Source organism: Maniola jurtina, chromosome 24 (assembly GCF_905333055.1).
Source record: "Maniola jurtina chromosome 24, ilManJurt1.1, whole genome shotgun sequence".
Taxonomy (NCBI): Eukaryota; Metazoa; Arthropoda; class Insecta; order Lepidoptera; family Nymphalidae; genus Maniola; species Maniola jurtina.
In genome coordinates, this window is record NC_060052.1 from 9,276,524 (window position 1) to 9,297,356 (window position 20,833).

The window sequence follows — 20,833 nt, forward strand, 5'->3', positions numbered from 1 at the left end:
ATTAATGTATATACATTATTATATGGAACTGCCCCTATTATGTACGGTCCTTCATATAAGCGCATGAATTTTTTTGTCAACTTTTTATCCGCATCTGACTTCGTAAAAGTCTTAAGTTTCACTAAATCTCCGATTTCGAATTGTATTAACTTATGATTTTTGTTATGATGTAATTGCCTACTTTCGGCCGCCTTATCTATGTTTTGTCGTGCCTGCTGTCGAATCTGTTCTAACGGTTCACCCTGTAAGTCTGCCCTCACCGATGAGTCAGTGTTGAAATCAGTCGATAGCAGAGTACGTTTTCCATATATAATCTCGTTTGGCGAATATCCCGTTGTAGTATGTATTACCTGATTATAACAATCTTCTATATCCGATAATAGATCTACCCATGAACGATGTGATTTGTCGCAATACGCCCTGAATAATCTACCTAACTCTTTATTAACTCTCTCTGTTGAATTTGGCCGTGGATTTCTAACAGATGTGTGCGTTAACTCGATACCTAGTTGGCGAATACCTAACTCGAAAACTTTTGAAGTAAAGTTCGCGCCTCTGTCTGAACATAATGTCTTAATTGTGACCTGCTTATGAAACTTTTTTACACAAGTTAAAGTAGCCTTCCCACTAGCCTGGCGTAGTGGGTATAGTCTGATTAACTTACTATAAGCATCTTGCATTACGAATATGTATTTAAAACCAAATCGTCCTGCCGGTAAAGGTCCAAAAATATCGCAAAAAACTCTCTCTCCTATTTCCTTCGCTATTACAGTTTTTATTGGCCCCGTGTGCGTCTCCAAAGCATGTTTTGACTTTTGACATGTCTCGCAAGCTCTTACAACACGACCTATTTTACGAGACATATTTGGGAAATAATATTGACGTTTCATCAGAGCATAAACCTTGTATCGCCCGAAATGACCTACTTCTTCATGTATGCTAACTATCAAATCCCTTAGTATGTTCTCGGGAACATATAACCTTAAGATATCCCCTTTTATGTCTCTTCTATAAAGAATCCCTTCTTTAAGCACGTAGTACTTTGATTCAGAAGCGTCTGCTGTTTGCACGCGTCTAATTATCTCACTAGCAGTCTTGTCGCGACTTTGATAACTACCTATCTCTCTCCATCGCTCCCGCACTAATCGTCCTAATGATGTTTTAAATAGATTCATTTCAGGCCCCGTGGCCTTGTTAGTTAATACATCAGTGGTCCCCTTTAAGTGTCGAGACAATACGTCTGCTACAATGTTTAATTTACCTTTCACATGTTCGACTGTGTAATTAAATCGCCCTATATAATGTACCCAACGTATCATCCTAGCGCTCAATAGTTTGCACGTCTGCAAGAATATCAGGCTTTTATGATCAGTCCTAATGACTAAATTCGCTCCTCTCAAATATGTTTCAAACTTTGACAAACTGAAAATGATGGCCCATAGTTCTTGTTCAGTAACTGTCCATTTGCGTTCTGTCTCTGTCAATGCTTTACTACAGAACCCTAATATTTGTTCTTCACCAGCTTCATTCAATTGATAGACATAACCCGAAACCCCCAAATTACTGCTATCGGTTTGTAAATAATAAGTTCCCTTAGGATCTGGGTGTACAAGAAGTATCGTGTCTATAAACAATTTCTTGACCCTTTCAAAACAATCGTTAATTTCCTCTGTCCATGACCATTTCGTATTTTGTTTTAATAGGTCACACAGTGGTTTAACCTCTTCGCTATATTTTGAAATAAATCTTCTGAAATAATTTATTAATCCCAGAAATCCTCGTAATTGTTTTATAGTCCGAGGTATAGGGAAGTCTAATATGGCTTTAACCCGTTCAGGATCCATACGTACCCCGTTAGTATTTACTATGTGTCCTAACAACTTTACCTCTACACATAAGAACCGACACTTCTCTAACCTTCCAGTTAAACCTGCGGTTTCTAATTTATCTAACACTCGATCTAAATGTTCTAAGTGTAACTTTATGTCCCCCGTAGTGAATATGACTATGTCGTCTAAATAGTTTACGCAAAACTCTCGTACTCCTACTAGGATATAATCCATTGCTCTCGAGAACCCTGCTACAGAAGTTTTTAAACCTTGAGGTAAAACATTATAAGTATACGTCTTCCCCATGAACGAGAACCCAGTATACTTCCTAGAATCTTTATGCAAAGGTATTTGAAAATAGGCATTATTCAAATCAATTAAACTGATATAATTTACTCCATGAAAGGATTGTAAAATCTCAGATGTGAGTGGAGGCGCGCCCGCGTCACCTACCATTTTCTTATTCAACTCTCGTGCGTCCAATAAGAGTCTTATTGACCCATCTCGCTTCTTAGTGAAAGTGAGAGGACTACAGTAAGGAGTCGCTTCCTGTCTGATCACGCCTAGTTTTTCTAACTCTTCTAATTCGGTTTTTACCTGTTCTCTATACGCCAAAGGTACCGGATAACTGTGTTTTACAAAAGGTGTTTCGTCTAATAGCTCAATAACGTGTTCGTACTTGTTTGTCAAACCTAAACCTTCCGTAAATACCTTACAGTGTTTGTTTAACACAGGTAGTAATAATTCCTTTTGTTCATTACTTAAGTTCGCGTCATCTAATTTTAATCCCTTAAATTTCTCATTATCTAAATTCATGTCTGATACACTTTGTTCCACTGGCCTAGAGTTTTGATTTAATATTAAATTAATCGTGGCTGCGTTCGTCTCTCCCCCTAACCTTTCGATTTTGCAGTCCGAATTCAGCCTAACACAAGACCTAACGCCCATATGTTCAATAGTCAAAGTGTGTTCACCATTACAGTTCACTATTCCTTTTACCCGCTCTAACCAATCGTATCCTAGAATCAATGACCTAGGAAGACGTCGCATAACTAGTACAGGTGCTTCAACTAAAGTACTACCTAACTGAAACTCTATTAGCACTAACCGATTTGTGCTTTCACTTCGCGATCCAAACGCGCCTTGTATTTGAATTGCTGGAATAGCGATCTCTGGCAATGTCCCATGTTCTCTTAGAATAGAGTCGTACAATTCCCTAGTTATTCCACTAATCTGACTTCCCGTATCTATGAGTGCACTCATACTCCTTCCATACAGTCTAACACATACTTCAGGTAACCTAGGTAAAGAATAATCAACACTCACATCGGTTTGTTCATCTAATTCATGATACATTGTGTACACATTCAAACCTCTCCTCATACAAGTTTCACAAGTCACGCCTAACTCATTACACTCTGTTACATTTTCAAACTGGTTTTCCAATAAGATTCCTATACTCCTAATTTCAAATTGACTACTATACTCGTTATAATCAACGCCGCCTCTTAATAACCGCTTAAGTCCCTTATCTCCGGTCCCCAAACTCTGTCCTGGCTTCCATCCACTATTAATTAAGATTCTATAGACTACACCTGTCCCTTCGTGATCTGAGGCCTTTCTGACGCCCGTGCCACACAAGACTAACTGACTTGACCTCGTTTGTGTTGGGCATTCTAGTTTTTTGATGAACCCTCCCCCACATTCTTAGACACAGTAAGATTCTCGCCCTCTTTCACGAACGTGATAGCCGGCCTAATTTGTTTAGATTCGGATACCGTAGGCCTGTTAAAGTTAACCCTAGAACCTAATCGACCACGATAGCCGCGTCTCCAACTTCTTGTTGACATTGTTGCTACAATAGGTCGTCTCGATGATGACTCATTGTATCGTCTACCTCTGTAATTATTACTAACAGTACCTCTCGTAATTTGCCTAGGTTTTTCAACAATATTTTGCTCTATGTTTCGAAGAAATTTCGCTCCGTTCATGATGTTAACTTCTTCTGTTCTAGTAAACCATAATCGCTGTATATCTATAGCATAATGTCGCATAATAGAATTGACCAAATCTCTCTCACTAAACGCAATAGTTAATGACTGCATTGATTCTGCTTGCTCAGCAAAATGTTCGGACATCGACATTCCCGAATCGCTTGAATATACCGCATTAATCAATTTATATCTTATAGATTCCTGAATTTGTTCGGTCCAATAATTTCGTCTAAAATCAATCTCGAAGTCAGCGAACGTAGTCCAGCCCTTCGAATACAAGTCCATAACCTTCCGAGCATGCCCCGAGATGCAACCTAACGCTATATCTATTTCGCGATCTAATCCATTTACCGCCCTTATATATTTCTTTAATCGTTTAAGAAAAACGATGGGGTTAGTGAATGGTTTTACGTCGAAATTTGGTTTAGTTACTGACGGCTGTACAACATATAAATTCCGGGTCTCAGATAATGTACTTGTGCTCGCGGTTTCAAGATTCGACCCCTGCCTATCAGATTTTTCATTTTCATTAATCCCGTTCGACTCGTGTGAAGAAATGCTCGCGATTTCATTTGAACCGGTATTTGAATTTAACTGTTGTAATTTTGCTTCGAATTCGGTGATTTTTTTCAAAATCAACTCTAATGTAGCATTCCCTAAGGTCGTTGTTTGCTCGCTCGATTCTACGGTACTAACATCGCTTTGCCCCGCACCTACTTGCTTTGTTCTACGTCCCTTCCTACCTGAAGACATCTTTTTTTTTCAATTTGACCCTATTTCTTTTACCTACCCAAGTGCCAACTTAAATTTTATTTGAATAACTTTCATAAGTCGCGAAGCCGTATTTTTAATACTAATATATTACTGATACTAATTGCAATCACATGTTTGGGTCTGCTTCGATTATATGTATTCTCAGAGTTTGAAAAAAATTAAGTCTGAGAAATAAGCAAGGAATAATAGCTCGATCTCTGTAGTATCTTCTGAAAACCTGTAAATTTTACATTTTATAAGACATACAGCTTATTTCTGCTCTCCTGCTCCCCCTATACATAAATAAATGTAAATGTACAACATATAAATATAAAACAACATGCAGTGTGTCCTTAAAACTTATAATTTATAAATAGCAATGTAAGTTTATAAATTTTTCTCTCTCAAATACCCAATCACAATTTCTACGTTGTGTTATTTTTATGTTAATGTAAATCTAGTCATATCGTTATTTCGAATACGTACATAGATCCCTGGTCACTCGGCATCAAATTTCTGTGATGGTACGGTGTGATCGTCTATACTAGTGGTTAAGATTAGGCATTATGAAGAGATAAAAATAAGAAATAAACTCAGCTGAATTTTAGAGACACCTAGGTATTTAAGTCATGAGTTATTTACAAGTAATTAATTGGTACAGTACGTTGGGTGAACACGTAGACTTCTCGACCAGCTAACAGGTTTACATGGATTGAATTATGAAAAATTAATGTAAAATTTCAACTCCTCAAAATAGATATAGTGAGGGGAAGGATTTGTTAATTTAGAACGTCCTGTTAGTGTGGAAAATCAGTTGATACGTGTATTTGCCTTAATTTAGGCCATCGGTTTGAGACCAACCGGCATTCCTTAAGCACGGGGGGAGCCCTACACTGAAATCTCAGTCTTTTAGCATTGTTATCGGGGCACAGCACTTGGACTCTCCTATTTCGCTGCGAAGCGTTTTCAATTTGCCTAGGTACGGAAACCTAGGTTCTTTTCAATGAGCTCTGGGCTCGCCCCAAAACCATGGTATTTTTGTATATTTATATATTTGTTTGATTGATTGTCAATAAATTGGCCAATTTATTAGTTCGGAGAGTCCAGCTGTATAAAGACATGACGTGTTTGCTTTGTGCCGGAATCTCGCTGCTGGTACGTCACCAATCAACCATGTACCATAATATAATATCAAGCAAAGGAATTACAAAGTACAGCAAAACTAGTATTTTTATCTATTCAAAACTCGGTGATTCACAAATTCAGCTGGCGTCGGTTTTAACAGATAATGTTACCTAAAATGCTGTTTGGGAAGGATCGGTACACAATAAAAAAAAGGTACCTACCTGCTTCGCCATCTGCCCTCTGGAGGCAGCGTGTACTCCATTGTCTCGTTCGGGGTAAGTAGATGAAATTTAGCTATGACTCGAAAGTAAAAAGGTCCCTTTGTCTTTAGCCTGAGATTCGAACCCAGCCAACTCTATTATCTTTAGTAGTGTAGAGCATTCTTGGTAAATTAGGTACTAATCGTTTTGTGAAAATAGAAGTATAAGGAAAAACCATCGTGAGAATTTCACATCCCTAGAGTTCTCTCAAATGTTCTAGTTCATTCATAACCATATAAAAGATTGATCATGATGATGATAATGATGCTTCGTCCTAACTTTTGTGATCAACTTCCACTAAATGACGTTATTTTATTTACTCAATTTCAATACTAATTTCAATGTAAGATGGAAGAAATTTGTATTTCTTAGTTCCATAGTAAGTACTTTTATTTAGGTAAGTATTAGAGAGAGAAAGTCAATATTGAAGGTTATCAAATTAAATATGCACACATGTGACTTAAGTTTGAGCTATATCAAAAAATCAAATGAACCATAACTAATAAATCTTTAACTTGAATCTCCTTTCAATATTCACTACTTCATATAGGTATAATTAAATATAGCAATAAAAGAGGAAAATAATATTCATATAATTTATTACTGGTGAATAGATTTTCTACTACTCACTCAGTTTAAAAACAAATATAGAAGAGAAACTGAATTTATTATTTAGACTGGAAATTAAGTAACTTTATTACATTAATTAATTCCCGGCCGAATATTTGCTTCCTAAGCCATACTAATTATTGAAAGGGAAAAGCAAATATTCAAACAAAAAAACCCTTTCGGCTTTATATAATATTATGTACATCATTTTATCTAAAATACACACATGCCCACATAATCAATAGAGATATTATCTATAATTCTTACTTCTATAATAAAGTAAATTTTAAGGACACACATTATGCGTAAATTATAATATATTCATTATTTATTCTAGATATATTTGAATCCTAGTTCCACAAAGAGAAATGTCCCATTTCTATAATTTTGGATGCAAATCTAATAGTTATACACAATATTGTAACACCTCCTAATATCCAAATAATAATATCATCTCTAATTTAGTTTGTAAAATAATTCTTTACTCAAGATTTTTGGAACTGATTTTCAAATAATCTAGTTTAAAATTAAATGTAAATTAGTACATCACCATATATCAGCTTCTGCTGGTCCGGATACACACTATTTTATTCTATTTATAATTTACTATCATTAAACTACACAATTTCAATATATTTCTACACTTAATATTCACTGTTAGGCTCTACTGCACGTTGAGCCAGACCTCAATCGAATGTCCCTCTCGGTCCCCCAGTGTAGACTTAAAACGTCCACACGGATGTCTTTGTCCACGCCCATGATCTGAAATGCAAAAAAAAAACCAGCGAAATTTCGGTTTCTGATTGGTTCACTCTTGCGCACAGAATTTCTCTGGCTGATGGCTAATTGGCTGAAAATAAAATGTATTTCAAACTTCCCTTAATGGGCCGTACCTTTTACTTTCTCACGCCCTTGCCTTGCCTAGACCACTCTCATAACACGTGATTACAATTTTGTACACTTGTAGAGATTTCTAAGTTAAAATTTACGACTTTTATCTAATTTATGACCGACCCTAACGCAATTTAGCTTTAGAGCAATTTATTTTGCCCTTTTGTTTTTTATACTTCCTTTCCTACAATTACTCAGAATCTTAACTAATTTATTTCTTTTCGTGCGAGATTTTTGTTTTTAAGAGCAAGGCTTCAAATTTCCGACAGTCATAAAACCGTATGACGGATGGCAAGGCCATCTCACCGTTTTTCCTTTTGAGGTTCGGAATCCTAAAAAAGATTAAATATTATAAACATCGTGAGAAAACATACATGTCTGAGAGTTCTCCATAGTTTCTCAACAGTGTGTGAAGTCTGCCAATCCGCACTTGGCCAGCGTGGTGGACTCTGGCCAAACACTTCTCATTCTAAGAGGAGACCCGTACCTACTCAGTAGTGGATTGATCATGATGAAACCAGAGTGACCTGCGACTAAACCAACCAGGTAGTTAAGTGTAGTGGAGTAAGTATGCAACAGAGATAATAATTTGAGTGCTTTACCTTTAGACACTAGATAATGGGTATATTACGAAGTTTAGCTCGAGGAAGATGCATTATGTTTCCGCGAGCCGCTAAGTGCTTGCAGGCTGTCGATGACGTCACGAGGTAACCTATTAGTTTTCAGAGACAACGTCTTTTCCAGGGACTCCAAGTATAATGAAATTCCACACTCAATTTTAGACTTGCCTTTACACAAGCTATTTGGTACGCTTATACGAAAAGCATAACATCCATACCTACTAAGTAACATTGTATACGAAAGTGTGTGTGTCTGTCTGTCTGTCCGTCTGTCGGCTAGCTTTTCACGGTCCACCTGTTTAATCGATTTTGACGAGTATAGAGATATCATAAATGGATATTAGCTTCTTTCTATCATGTAAAAGCAAAGAGTTACCATGGAACTCTAAAACAACCTAAACCCATGGATGAAGTCGCGGACATCAGCTAGTCGGTCCAGGGATAGCTTACATCCCCGGGACGGATTCAGGCTACATTTAATCCCGGGAAATCAAATAATTCCCGTGGGATTTTTAAAAACCTAAATGCATGCGGAAAAGTTGCGGGCGTTATCAGTGAAAAATAAAATAAACTCACTCCAACCAATGCAAAGCACTGCAATGTACACGTCTTAGAAATATAATTATATTTTTTTAAAAGAGCAACCGCTGAGTTTCTTGGTGGTTCTTCTCGGCAGAAGGATTGACTTTTTGTAAGTAATAAAATAAATTCTATTCTAACAGTTGAATAGTGATCTGATCTGAAAATGTTTTATTTATACGCATATTATGTGCTTACTTGTGTAAATAAATATATCACTTTACAAACCATATTTTTTTTGTTTTTATCATCCTGAAGTAGTAATTATGGGTTATTATTTGATAAGGTAATTTATGGGTTTTGTTTCTTTGTTTCTAGCACCAAAGTGATGTCTAAACATAAAGATTGATATATGTATAATATGAACTTCCACCTTGGAAATAATATTGATCTAACAAAGTTCAATAGGTACATTTTAGTTTCTTGGTCACTCTCTTAACAAACAGACGAGAACTGGTAATTCGACTTTAAAAAATGTTTTTTAAACTCGAATGTTTATATGTGTAGGATTTGCTTGGTTAGTGGCCAAGCATTCGCTCATGGTAAGTAGATATTAGTTCCTTTACCAAATTATACATTACCACCTGGTGAGGAATTAAGGCTTATTTCACTTTTGTATTGGTGGGATATTAAAACACGTGCTTAATACCATACTTAATATTATAAATGCGAATGTGTGTCTGTCTGTGTGTCAGCTAGCTTTTCACGGTTCATCCGTTTAACCGATTTTGACGAAATTTGGTAAAAGACAACTCGCATCCCGGGAAAGGTCATATGTTACTTTTTATGCCGAAAAAATTGAAGAGTTCGCTTGGGATTTAAAAAAATCTACATCCATGAAGTCGCGGGCATCATCTATACCTAGTAACAAAATAAAGGAGACGAAAATGAAAATATTTTCCCGCAGATTATAATAATGTAACGATGTTCATGTATAGATGAGTCTTCAACAATCCTTGGTGCATCACTTCTGCAGCTGGAAGCCGCCTCCTCCAGCAGTGGAGGGGAGGACGAGCCGCGACATCACTCTCTCCTTCTCCGCCGGCCTCTACAGCTGTCTGCGAAACCAACTGCTGTACAGAGTGGAGAAGAAAGAGAAGATTCCACCTTGGGTGCTGGTTTACTGGTAATTTTTGTAGCCTTCTTCATACACCCATACTAATATTATAAATGCGAAAGTGTATCAGTCTATCTGTCTGTAGGTTACCTTTGCATATTTGATTGCTAAAACACACAACTCCTAAAAGTTAGAGATGTGATCGAACCCCAAACCCCCGAGCAGAAGGACGACCTCTTAGCCACTAGGCTATCACCACTAGGTATGTATTTTTTGTACTAGAAACAAAAACCGGCCAAGTGCGAGTCGGACTCGCGCACCGAGTGTTCCGTACTCGGATATTTATCTCGACATTTTGCACGATATCAAAAACTTTTATGCGTATTTATAGAAATAAAAATATAATTTTGAATTTCATACCCAGTAAAATAATTTTTAACCTAAACTCACGACCAAAGCCGTGGACATAATATAATAATATACTATTACCCTTTACCATACTATTACGAAAACAATCAATATTATTGATTGCCTACATTATGCTGGAGCATGTATTATGCACCTTCGTTCTCAATTCGAGCTAATTAATGAGCTGTCAACGCTCGCACGCTTGTTGTTACCGGCTGGAATTAGCCGTGTTACCAGCCAGCGGTCACTGGTTACGATACGTGCTTCGGTTATTAATAGGCTAATTCCCGGTATAAAAGCGTGTAAATTAGGCTTTACAATGTAAATACTGTTTAATTTAACTATTTCCAAATTTGATCTGGCGGATAAAACGAAATTGAAATTAGCGGTTACAGGTTTATTCTGCAATTTCACCTGTATAATTGACAATGCAGTCTATGGAAGCGATCGATTTCAATGCGCGAATAACGATTTCAATGCTCAAATAACGATTTCAATGCACGAATAACGATTTCAATGCTCAAATACCGATTTCAATGCACGAATAACGATTTCAATGCTCAAATAACGATTTCAATGCACGAATAACGATTTCAATGCGCAAGTAACGACTTCGATGCGCGAATAACGATTTCAACGCGTCATCGTACTCTAACCATCGATGTACTCTAAACGCTCAATCGCTTGGCGGCGCGTCTTTGCCGTCAGGGTGGTAAGCAGCCACGGCCGAAGCCTCCCACTAATCTAGACCAAAGATTCTGTAGAAATTGTCATTTCCTGATTCCCAAGCAAACAACTTTTGTATGCCTTCTAGGTTAGCCCGCTTCTGACCGCAGCATCATTCATCACTTAGGTACAGGCTAAATTGAATAAATCAAAATCTCTGCGAAAATTTCAACTACCTATTACGGTTTATGAGATAGGTACAGCTGATAAACAAACGGACAGACAGACGCACGGATAGCGCAGGCTATAGTAGAGTCCCGTTGACACTCGTTGGGTACGACCACGGTACAATGTACGGTCATCGTTCATTATTAATTATTTTCAGTGGCGGCAAAACCACAAAGGCAATCGACAAGCTAGCGCCCTGCCATCCGCACAGGTTCCGCATGCGAGTCCTCATCAAGGCGACTGCTGTAGCCACCTTAGCGGAAACACTTATACAGCATTATGGAGACGAGAAAACGGTTTACGAACTCATAGGAGAGGCAGGTCGAGGGGATGAAAACGACGAGAAAAAGGGTTCAAGTAAGCGTAAAACATGGCACAAAGGTTAAAAAATTGGCGAGTTACTTCCTTGTAAGTAGATTTAGAGTCACGATATCTCAGTGGTTAAGATGTTTTCCTCCTATTCGGGAGGTCGGAGATTTGATCCCGGGCACGCACCTCTAACTTTGCGGAGTTTGGTGCAATTGCATATCACTTGCTTTAACTATGAAGGGAAACATCACTCGGTCCAGCAGGCTGGAGATCGTCCTACACTGCGCTTACTGGTAATTATGCGGTCACCTCTCCAGAACTATGCCAGTCACTTTTGTTCTACTACGAATGTTCTCGTCCGAATAACCGCACGCCACCGCAAGAAATTTCAGCCTAACCACCTGGGTGCCTGCTGCACATCGACCGCTGTACCAGATCCTTTCTCCACGCACATGCAGACTGTGGAATCAACTCCCATTCGCGGTGTTCACACTAGATTACAGCATGGAGCTATTCATATTATTATAACAAATTCCTGAAAGGCCGGCAACGCATCGGCGGTACCTCTGGTGCTGCAAATGTTCATGGAAGGCGGTAATCACTTAACACCAGGTGACCCGCCTGCTCGTTTGCTCGATATTTTTTTTATAAAAAAAAAATTGATACTCAGCCTAAGCAAGTATGTGTTTGTAACAAGACAGAAAGTCGTTAATCGCATAATGTGCTCTTTTATTTAAGAAAATGAATCGCAAAAGGACAAAGCTGACGGCCCGTACATCGGACTACACAATGGAGTGGAAAAGAAAGCCTTTGTCTCGGAGATTCTTTGAACAAGCGACTGAAGGGCGAGTGTTTCTTGATGCTAAGCAAAGGTTTATGTTGTTTAAGAATCTACGCTTGCTTAAAATACGTAGATTAAGGACTGTAAGCTCGTTTGATGAAAAATTATTACAAAATGCACTTATAGACGTTAAAATGTCCGCCAAAATATTCACTCAACCATGATCCCTGATATTAGAAATGCGAAAGTGTGTCTGTCTGTCTGCTAGCTTTTCACGGCCCAACAGCTTAATCAATTTTGATGAAGTTTGGTACAGAGTTAGCTCACATCCCGGGGAAGGACATCGGCTACTTTTTATCCTATGAAAATCAAAGAGTTCCTACGGGATTCTTAAAGTCCCATCCATTTTACCGATTTATATGAAATTTGATACAGAAATACCTAGCTTGCGTGCCGGAAATTTACATAGGCAAATTTTCATTCCAGAAAATCAAAGAGTTCCCACGGGATTTTTAAAAGTTTTCCATAATGTTCTCAAAGGTGTGTGAAGTCTAACAATCTGCTCTTGGCCAGCGTAATAAAAAACAGTCAAAACCTTCTCATTCTGAGAGGAGACTCGTACTCAGTAGTGAGCCGACGATGGGTTGATCTTGATAATGTTACAATCAAAGTCAAAGTGATTTATTCAAATTGAGTACTATTGTACACTTTCTGATGATCAAACAATGATCATCAGTGGTGATTAAAGCTACGAGTGTTCCAAACACGCTCAAGTCTAAGTAAAGCCCAAAATCATAAATTAAGGATCCATTAGGAAAATCTAATAACAGGAATTCAATCAACCAATGTCTATATTCTCTCGATATTACTTCAATTAGTATTAATACAATTACCAAGGTAGAGGCACCTCTTGCAGGGTACCTGTACGCGGATAATTTTCGCCGACAGCTATCAATTTATTGAGTAAACCTTGACCCCACTCGGCTGATTGGTCGGTAATGGACCTAAATGATTTACGACCTCAGAACCGATGCAATTATTCGATTGGAATCATAATACTAGAAATAGCTGACCCATCCTGCCTTCGCTTGAAAAGGATTTTTGAATATAACTGCAAAAATGGTGGACTTTTATATAAACTTTTATCCCCTATTTAACGCCCTTGTGGGTAGAATCCAAGTTGGTGAGTATACTGCATGTAGTAACTCTGAAACCTTAGAGGTGCGTGCCTGGGATCGAACCTCGACACGGCATTGACTTTGAGTGGCCTATTTACAGAACGTTTGTTTACCTGTAGCGTTAGTCAGATGTTTTATTTGCAATATATTGTGAACTTTTTAAAAAATACAGGATTTTTTCTAAATTTTTTCTTATGGTATCCATCAGTAATCAGTACTACAACTTGTCTTCGTTTTTGCTAGCATTTTGATTACACCCTGTATACATAGAAGATAAATGAGGTGACTGTCCCCAGTACAGCTGGAGTAACGAAGCATGGGAGTTGGTTGGAGTCCGCGTGGTCGGACGAGACGCGGACCAACACCGACACGGACGGCACGTCGGCGGTCTGCTTGTGCATGGCGGTGCGCTGCGGGTACCTCAAGCAGGTAACATCCAAGCCATACGCTTGCATCGCGTCGTGGAGACGAACTTAGAATACCTACTTTTTATTCCAAAAAATCTAGCCCAGAAATATCTGACCACTATAAGAAAACGTGTCATTGGGAATGCTGTAATAATTCAACGATACCCCATACATACAAATCTGTTCAGGCATTTAGAAGTTATGGTAGAGTTCAAAAACTCACATACATACACTGAAAACATTATACTTACCTTTAAAAAATATCCCCCGCCTCGTCACTCCAGCAAATCCTGCTCTAGATTTTTAGTTTTTTTTATTCAGATACAAGTTTAGTTAGCCCTTAACTGCGATCTCACCTGGTGGTAAGTGATGATGCAGTCTAAGATGGAAGCGGGCTAACCCGGAAGGGGTATGGCAGTTATCACTAAGCCCATACTTCTTTGATTTCTACACGGCATCGTACTGGCACGAAATCCCTTGTAGTTGTGGTATTTTGGATAAGATTTGCTGATCTCTGTCTAAATGCTACTAACTATACATCCACATTTAACACTGTAATTCGCGTGTTGCACAGGTACAACAAATGCTAGAGGAGCGTCCTCTGCTGATATCGGTCATCAACTACAACAACGGTTATACGCCTCTAGCAACCGCCGTGCGAAAAGGTAAGAAGGTGAAGAAACTTTTTTTTTTTTTCGCTTGACGACCTGACGATAATCATGTTAAAAGAGGAATGATGAGGTCAAGCTTGGAGCGTGCTCGCCTCGAGGATCCCTATATATTATACTAGCTGATGCCCGCGACTTCGTTCGCGTGGATGTAGGTTTTTTAAAATTCCCGTGGGAACTCTTTGATTTTCCGGGATAAAAAGTAACCTATGTGCTAATCCAGGGTATAATCTATCTCCATTCTAAATTTCAGCCCAATCAGTCCAGTAGTTTTTGCGTGAAGGAGTAACAAACATACACACACACACACACACACACACATACAAACTTTCTCCTTTATAATATTAGTGTGATGTGATGTGATTAGTGTGATACTCTTGCTTTGAAGGTATTTCGGTTATCAGTCCGTGGCAGGTTATCGGGACACCGGTAGAGCATTCTATTTCTATTACCTTAGCGGTTCGTATCAGAAACATTGTTGATTAATAAAAATAAAAAAATAAAAAAACTCAATTAACCACAAACACTAAAAAGTAAAATAATTAAATTTACTATCGAATATTATTATGTATACAAGAGTGTATAATATGTGAGTTTATGATTATTGAAGTCTGTTTTTATTTCTTTATTTCTTTTATTTTACAATTTTTTATGGTCCCTATGTACTAAAATATGCTATGCCTGGTTAAAACCCTACTTTTTAATAAAATAATATTACACTGATCGCAAGGTTACTCTTATCCATTGACAGATGTGTTGTCTTGCTCTAATATTAGCGGTTCATTTTTCTTCCTTTTCTATTGTCTAAGCAGAGATCCTGGTTTCGAGTAGCGGAACCTTGCTATCACTAAATTGTCTCAACACAGCTAGGTGCACACGAGTAATTTCTAGATCTTTCTCTAGGCTGTCACACGATGAATGTGTCTGTGTCCTCCAGGTGAGCTGGGCATGGTGAAGTACCTGGTGTGCGCCGGCGCGGAGGTGGAGCAGCGCTCGTCCACGGGGCAGACGCCGCTGCACCTCGCTGTGCTGTCCGCTAACGTCGCTGTTGCTGAGTTCCTGCTGGAGAAGGGCGCTGACTTCCAGGTCTAACATGCCACTTGTTGATATCGAATGAGCACTTGATTACGTACCTATAGTACGGGACAGGTTGAAATGGCAGGCAGAACCTGCGCGCCGAACTAGTGCGGGCGAGCGCGGTGACATGCGGGTGCACGGGGCGGCCCCTGCCTCATACCCCGATTGCCATCTCAACCTGTCGCAGCCTATACGTGGTTTTGTGAACTATCATCTATTGGTCCTTATTTCGGAATAGGCCAGGGACCTCAATCAGCTCCGCGTGGAACATTATGCGGTGGACTCTTGCGAGCTGGACATGGTGAGGTTTGTGATGGACCGCGGTGGTGACGTCACTGTGCGGGACAGCAACGGGTGGACACCTCTGTTTAGAGCTGGTAAGGTATATCTTCCCTCTCTCACTCCCGTCGTTCCTTCATTACTGTCATAAGTCCTGACGATTTCATGTGATGGTTGAGATCAAACCATCACATTGATTTTTTTCAGAAAGGAAGAACCAGTAAAATATTTTAGAAATAACAAAGGCATTTTGATGACAGTGTGTCAAGGAGCAAGAACAGAAGTGATCAAGGAGTTGGTGCACCGAGGCAGTGACGTGGAGGCCGCGGACAAAGCTCAGCTCACCATCGCAGCCGCTGCGAGGCTGCTGCAGGATAGGCAGTAAGTGTCAACTGTTGTAAGTCTATGGCAAAGAATCTACAGGGCAGCACTGCCATCAAAACTTGCACAGCATGCCGTAATTTCAATTTTTGTTAAATAATAAAATAGTGAGGAAACGAGGAGGCGGGTCACCTGATGTTAAGTAATTACCGCTGCCCATGAACATTTGCAGCACCAGAGGTACCGCCAATGCGTAGCCGGCCTTACAAAAATTTGTTGGTCCGCCCCTTGAATAACCCCACGTTGTAATGTAGTGGGAACACCGCCGATGGGAGCTGATTCCACAGTTTGCATGTGTGAGGAAAAAAGCGTCTGGCACAACGGGTGGTTGAAATGCACCAGGCACTCAGGTGGTGAGGGTGAAATTGTTTGCGGTGGCGTGCGGTGCGGTTGTAGAGAAAAGAGGCTGGAAAGAGGTCAAACAGCTGTTCAGAGCACTCCTCATTATAATCTCCATCTTGGCTAGATTTTCATGTCACAAAAGTGAGATGGCGCCTCCAGGCATCCATGCTAGGCTATAGTTGTTAATTACTAAATAGATTAGTTAGTATAGTGCTAATTGTCTGTTGCCTGCAGCGGTCGTCGTCGGGAGTCGGTGCTGCGGCTGGTGGACGCGCAGTACCAGCACGGGAAGGTGGTCGCCAGCTTCACGCGCCTCACCAAGAAGATATCCACTTTCCACAACTTGATGAAGCAATAACGACTACTGAACTCGCAGGATTGTCGGAAATAAAGTCAAGCAAATAAACAGGTAAACAATAAATTAAGTAACTATGTATAAGTATTGTAAATAGGCTAAAATCAAGTTTTTTTAGCATTAGGAGTAAGAATAGAAAATTATAGATTGTTTAAATTGTTGTAGGTAAAAAGTATCTCGTATTATCTAAAGCCTATTTTTATCTAATTATTATTTAATGTAGAAATCATGCCTATGTAGGAAAGTGCTGGCTGTATTTCCGCGCTGGACAGCCAGGCTGATCCATTGCGCAAAAAATCCGATCCTGCAGCGCAGCCTAATCCGTTTATGAGTTTGTGTCGTGCGTTGATATATCAGTCAGTCAGTCGCTCACCTTTTCTTTCTATATATTATTTAGATTAATAATAAATTAGTAGATCCATATAAATAGAACTTTATTATTTTGAAAGTGTTACAGTTGCGTAAACTTTATGAAAAGTGAAATAATTTTCAAATAAATAGACTCAACTCTAGATAACTACTAGAAAATAATGATTTTTGTAAATACATATTATTGTATACGTAAGAAAGACATAAATAAAACACCCATGAAAATTTTACACTAGTTTTATTATTAAAAATAAAAAAATATTTACAAAACCTTAAATCTAACAGAGTATCGAATTGCATTACGAATATAAAAGTGGTAACAGTGAGGTTTGAGTCAAGAAGCAGCCGAATGCGAGGACTTTTGACACCCACAGCTAAAATACTTACATACAATACTATTTACTCGTATTATAATCAACCAAATGCAGTCAATGGCAAGGCACAATAATTTAATCCAATAAATAAATTAATAAATAGTCTTAGTGAAATTTAAAAGAACTTTAGCAAGAATGTAGTAATCAGCAAATACTTTGACAGATAACTCGTAGCTCTGGGAGCAGATTTTGTGAGATCAAACTCTATGTGGTTAATGGATTCATCTTCTTTTTTACTTGTAACTGTTGTTTCTTCGTGTGCAATATCTCTTTCAAATTGTGCTGCTTTCGTGTCTCTTTTGCGACGTCTTCTATTTTCTTCTTCCCCGTCCTCTTCGTATTCTTCTTCTTCCTCATCGTCATCATCATCATCATCATTTTTAGATTCCTTCTCCACTTTTTCCTCTGTTATCTCACTTGCTTCCGATTTCAAGTCATCTACTGGAGGTGAGTCCGGTTTACGTAAGAACTGTACAAGTTTTAAATGAGTTGTTCTTGTATCTTTATATACGGGCGCAGGAACGCTTGTTGTATCTTTCTTAATATGTTCCGCAATAACTGGTGGGATTTCCCCTTTAAAAGGTCCAAACTGTGGCGTCTTGAGAAGCAGTTCTGTATTTGCCGGGAGTTTAGAAGAAAATATTTTAGGACTAGTTTTTACTTCTGGTACACTGGTTAAGGATGCAGCCGAAACAGTTTTTCCGTCGTAAGTTGTGAATGTTTGTTCTGATGTTAATTTCTGTGCATGTTCTTTAGAGTTTTTTGAAGCGGGCGGTAAATACTGCGGACTCACTTTGTCTGATTCCATCATCATATCGCTCGGAACATCGCGATTCATATTTTTTTTACCAAATAGAGCGTTCAATTCATTTTGAGTTTTCACATATACTGGATGCGGTCTATCTTCCCTGGCATGATTTTTAGGGAATACTTCCTTAGTTTTATCATCGTTCGATAGCAAGTGATCTTCAGGAGAAGGTATGAACATTGGCTCAAATGTTTCAGTTATTTTATCACTAGAATAAGCATGATTAGTGTTAATATATTGAGGATTTTCATCATAATCTTCCTCGACGTCTGTATCTTCTCTTCTGTTTACGTTGTTTCCTTGATAATCTGCTATTTTGTCCACACCGGCCATCAAAGGCTCCCGAATTATAGGTTTGAAACCACTTTCAATTACAATAGAGTCTGGTTTAAAACCTGTATTGACTGCAGGTGTAAATGTTGAAGAGTCAGTTGATTGGCCAATAAAGTCAGATGACTTTATATCAGTTTGCGGATGGATGTAAGTATTTTCATTCTGTTTGGGGCGTGTGGTCGATGAATGGAGGAAAATTTCGGACAATGGAGTAGAACTTACTCGTACCGTATGAATCATATGTTGTTTGTTTGGTATCATTTGCTGATCTAACGGTAATGGATGATCCATAGGTTTCCCTAATATGATTTGCCCTGGCTTATTGAAATACACGGGAGGAGCACTTTGCTGGGCTACTGGTTCATTGGCTCCGGGTAGAGTTATTTGACTTTTCACTACTTGATTAGCAATTAAGTCAGTGTGACCCAAACTCAAAGTCTGACTTTGAGATGGCACTCCAATGTTTTGATTTGGTTTACCCATTATAATCGGCTGTCCTTGTTGGTAAGGTAGTTTTTGTGTATGCTTCGGAGGCCCACGATTCATAATATTTTTCGGTGGATGAAGAGGTGGCATTGCTTTCATAGGTGGAATATTATTCTGTGGAGGCCTATTCATGTTCGGTGGAGGGCGATTATTAGGATATTTGTTTGGTTTCTTTGATCCCCCATAAGGTCCATGCGGATTAGGCATTGGCAGAGGATAAGGGTTATTTCCTATTTGATGCATCGGGTAAGGTCTCCGTAACTTTATCTCAGGAGGTGCAGGTCTCCGGAATGGTGGTCGCATATTTCCCATGGGTTTGTTCGGGGAATTAGGACGTAGAACGTTGTGTAAGGTCTGAGGCTTCAAATTGGGTGGCAACAGGAAGCTCTCCGGTAGCTTCGCCACATCAACCACATATTCGTCTCCTTCTCTTATCGGTTGTTCCGGCACGAACAGCTCCTTGACATCTTCATGTACTTGGTATTGTGATAACTTCGGTGGATTCGTTGCATTTCTTTTCATTTCTTCTTTCATATGTTCTTCCAAGCTTTCCACTGCTTCGATGACTTTTTTGATTTGTACTTTGGTTATTGGCAATTCATACTCTTGCTCGCCGGGATAGATGTTTCTTGGTGGTTCCGGATATATTTCCCCCGCGAGGCCGCCGTCACCTTTATTGCTACTGAAATCGTTATAATTTTGTTTCGTATTGATTATTTTCTCAACTTTTTGGCGTTGATTTAAAAAGTTTACATCTGGTTTCACACGGTTCTGTACCTGTATAGATTCTTCGCTGGCTAGATCTTCGGGAAGATCTAAGGTCTCAACGACTCTACTCTCTTCCGCTTCTGTAATGTCACATTCGTCTACCACGTTTATTTTCCATCCGAGATGGCGGTGAGTGAAACACTAGAACAGAAAAAAATATTTAGGGTGTGATTTTGAAATTTAAAAATCACATATTTTTATATCAGCTATCACCGATGAAAATAATTAGAAACAGTAAACCTCATGCGATAGAAGGCTTGAAAGGCTGAAACAGAAAATATAGTGAGTATTATATACAACAGATACATACAATGCTGATTACACGCAGCATTCCTGAGGATGAAAATGTATAAAGTAAATGCAAATCAGATAAATACATTCGCGGTAACTTATGAGACTGAAATGTACATAAATAATGCCTGTTATGTTTAATGTGTATGAATTATTAATAAAGTAGTTAATGCATGTTCAAGATGCACTGTTTATCAATCAATGTTTATTACCAATAATAATTTTCGAACAAAATAGTATCGTTAATGATGTGGTGTTCGATTCTATTAAACTGAATACTAAGAATAATAATATATTAGTATTTTTACACGAAAACTATAACGAGAGATTGTTTACAGATAGATATTGACTATCGAAGATAGATATCGAAGATTAGAGAAAGTGAACCAGAAAACCTCAGAACTGTTGAAATTGAACTTTTTACAAAAGAATTTAAAATTTTAGCATGCTGCAATTTTGAAAAATGAGAAACAGAATCAAGAACAGCTACTAAAAGGGAACTAAACTTCTCACGAAAGTAGAATCAGCGTGGCAAAGATATAACGTCACTGAGCGAGGGGTCCTAAATCGAAGCGGGGTCAATTTATTGAATCGTTATAAACGACTTT

The 20,833-nt window shown here is 38.6% G+C and overlaps 2 protein-coding genes across 4 annotated transcripts in view; one reads left to right on the top strand and one right to left on the bottom strand.

Annotated features, from left to right (window-relative positions):
• Positions 1–9,598: 9,598 nt before the first annotated feature.
• Positions 9,599–16,813, top strand: LOC123877529 (ankyrin repeat domain-containing protein 65-like). The gene is made up of 9 exons (XM_045924332.1): positions 9,599–9,786; positions 11,177–11,376; positions 12,067–12,100; positions 13,584–13,716; positions 14,269–14,359; positions 15,300–15,448; positions 15,678–15,816; positions 15,979–16,099; positions 16,676–16,813. Exons 1-9 carry the CDS (start codon positions 9,599–9,601, stop codon positions 16,797–16,799), a joined length of 1,179 nt encoding a protein of 392 aa, XP_045780288.1. The 3' UTR covers positions 16,800–16,813.
• Positions 16,814–17,386: 573 nt separating this feature from the next.
• LOC123877493 (protein Skeletor, isoforms B/C) overlaps positions 17,387–20,833 on the bottom strand; it is a 64,729-nt gene continuing 61,282 nt past the window's right edge. Inside the window, exons 14-15 of one of the 3 annotated variants that reach the window (XM_045924291.1) lie at positions 19,944–20,075; positions 19,718–19,848 (exon numbers count right to left, since the gene is read on the bottom strand). In XM_045924291.1, coding sequence (XP_045780247.1) covers positions 19,846–19,848; positions 19,944–20,075 — 135 coding nt within the window. In that variant the 3' untranslated portion in view covers positions 19,718–19,845. Of the gene's footprint in view, positions 20,076–20,833 lie in introns of all 3 variants that reach the window. The other 2 variants (XM_045924290.1, XM_045924289.1) reach the window with 2 other exon arrangements.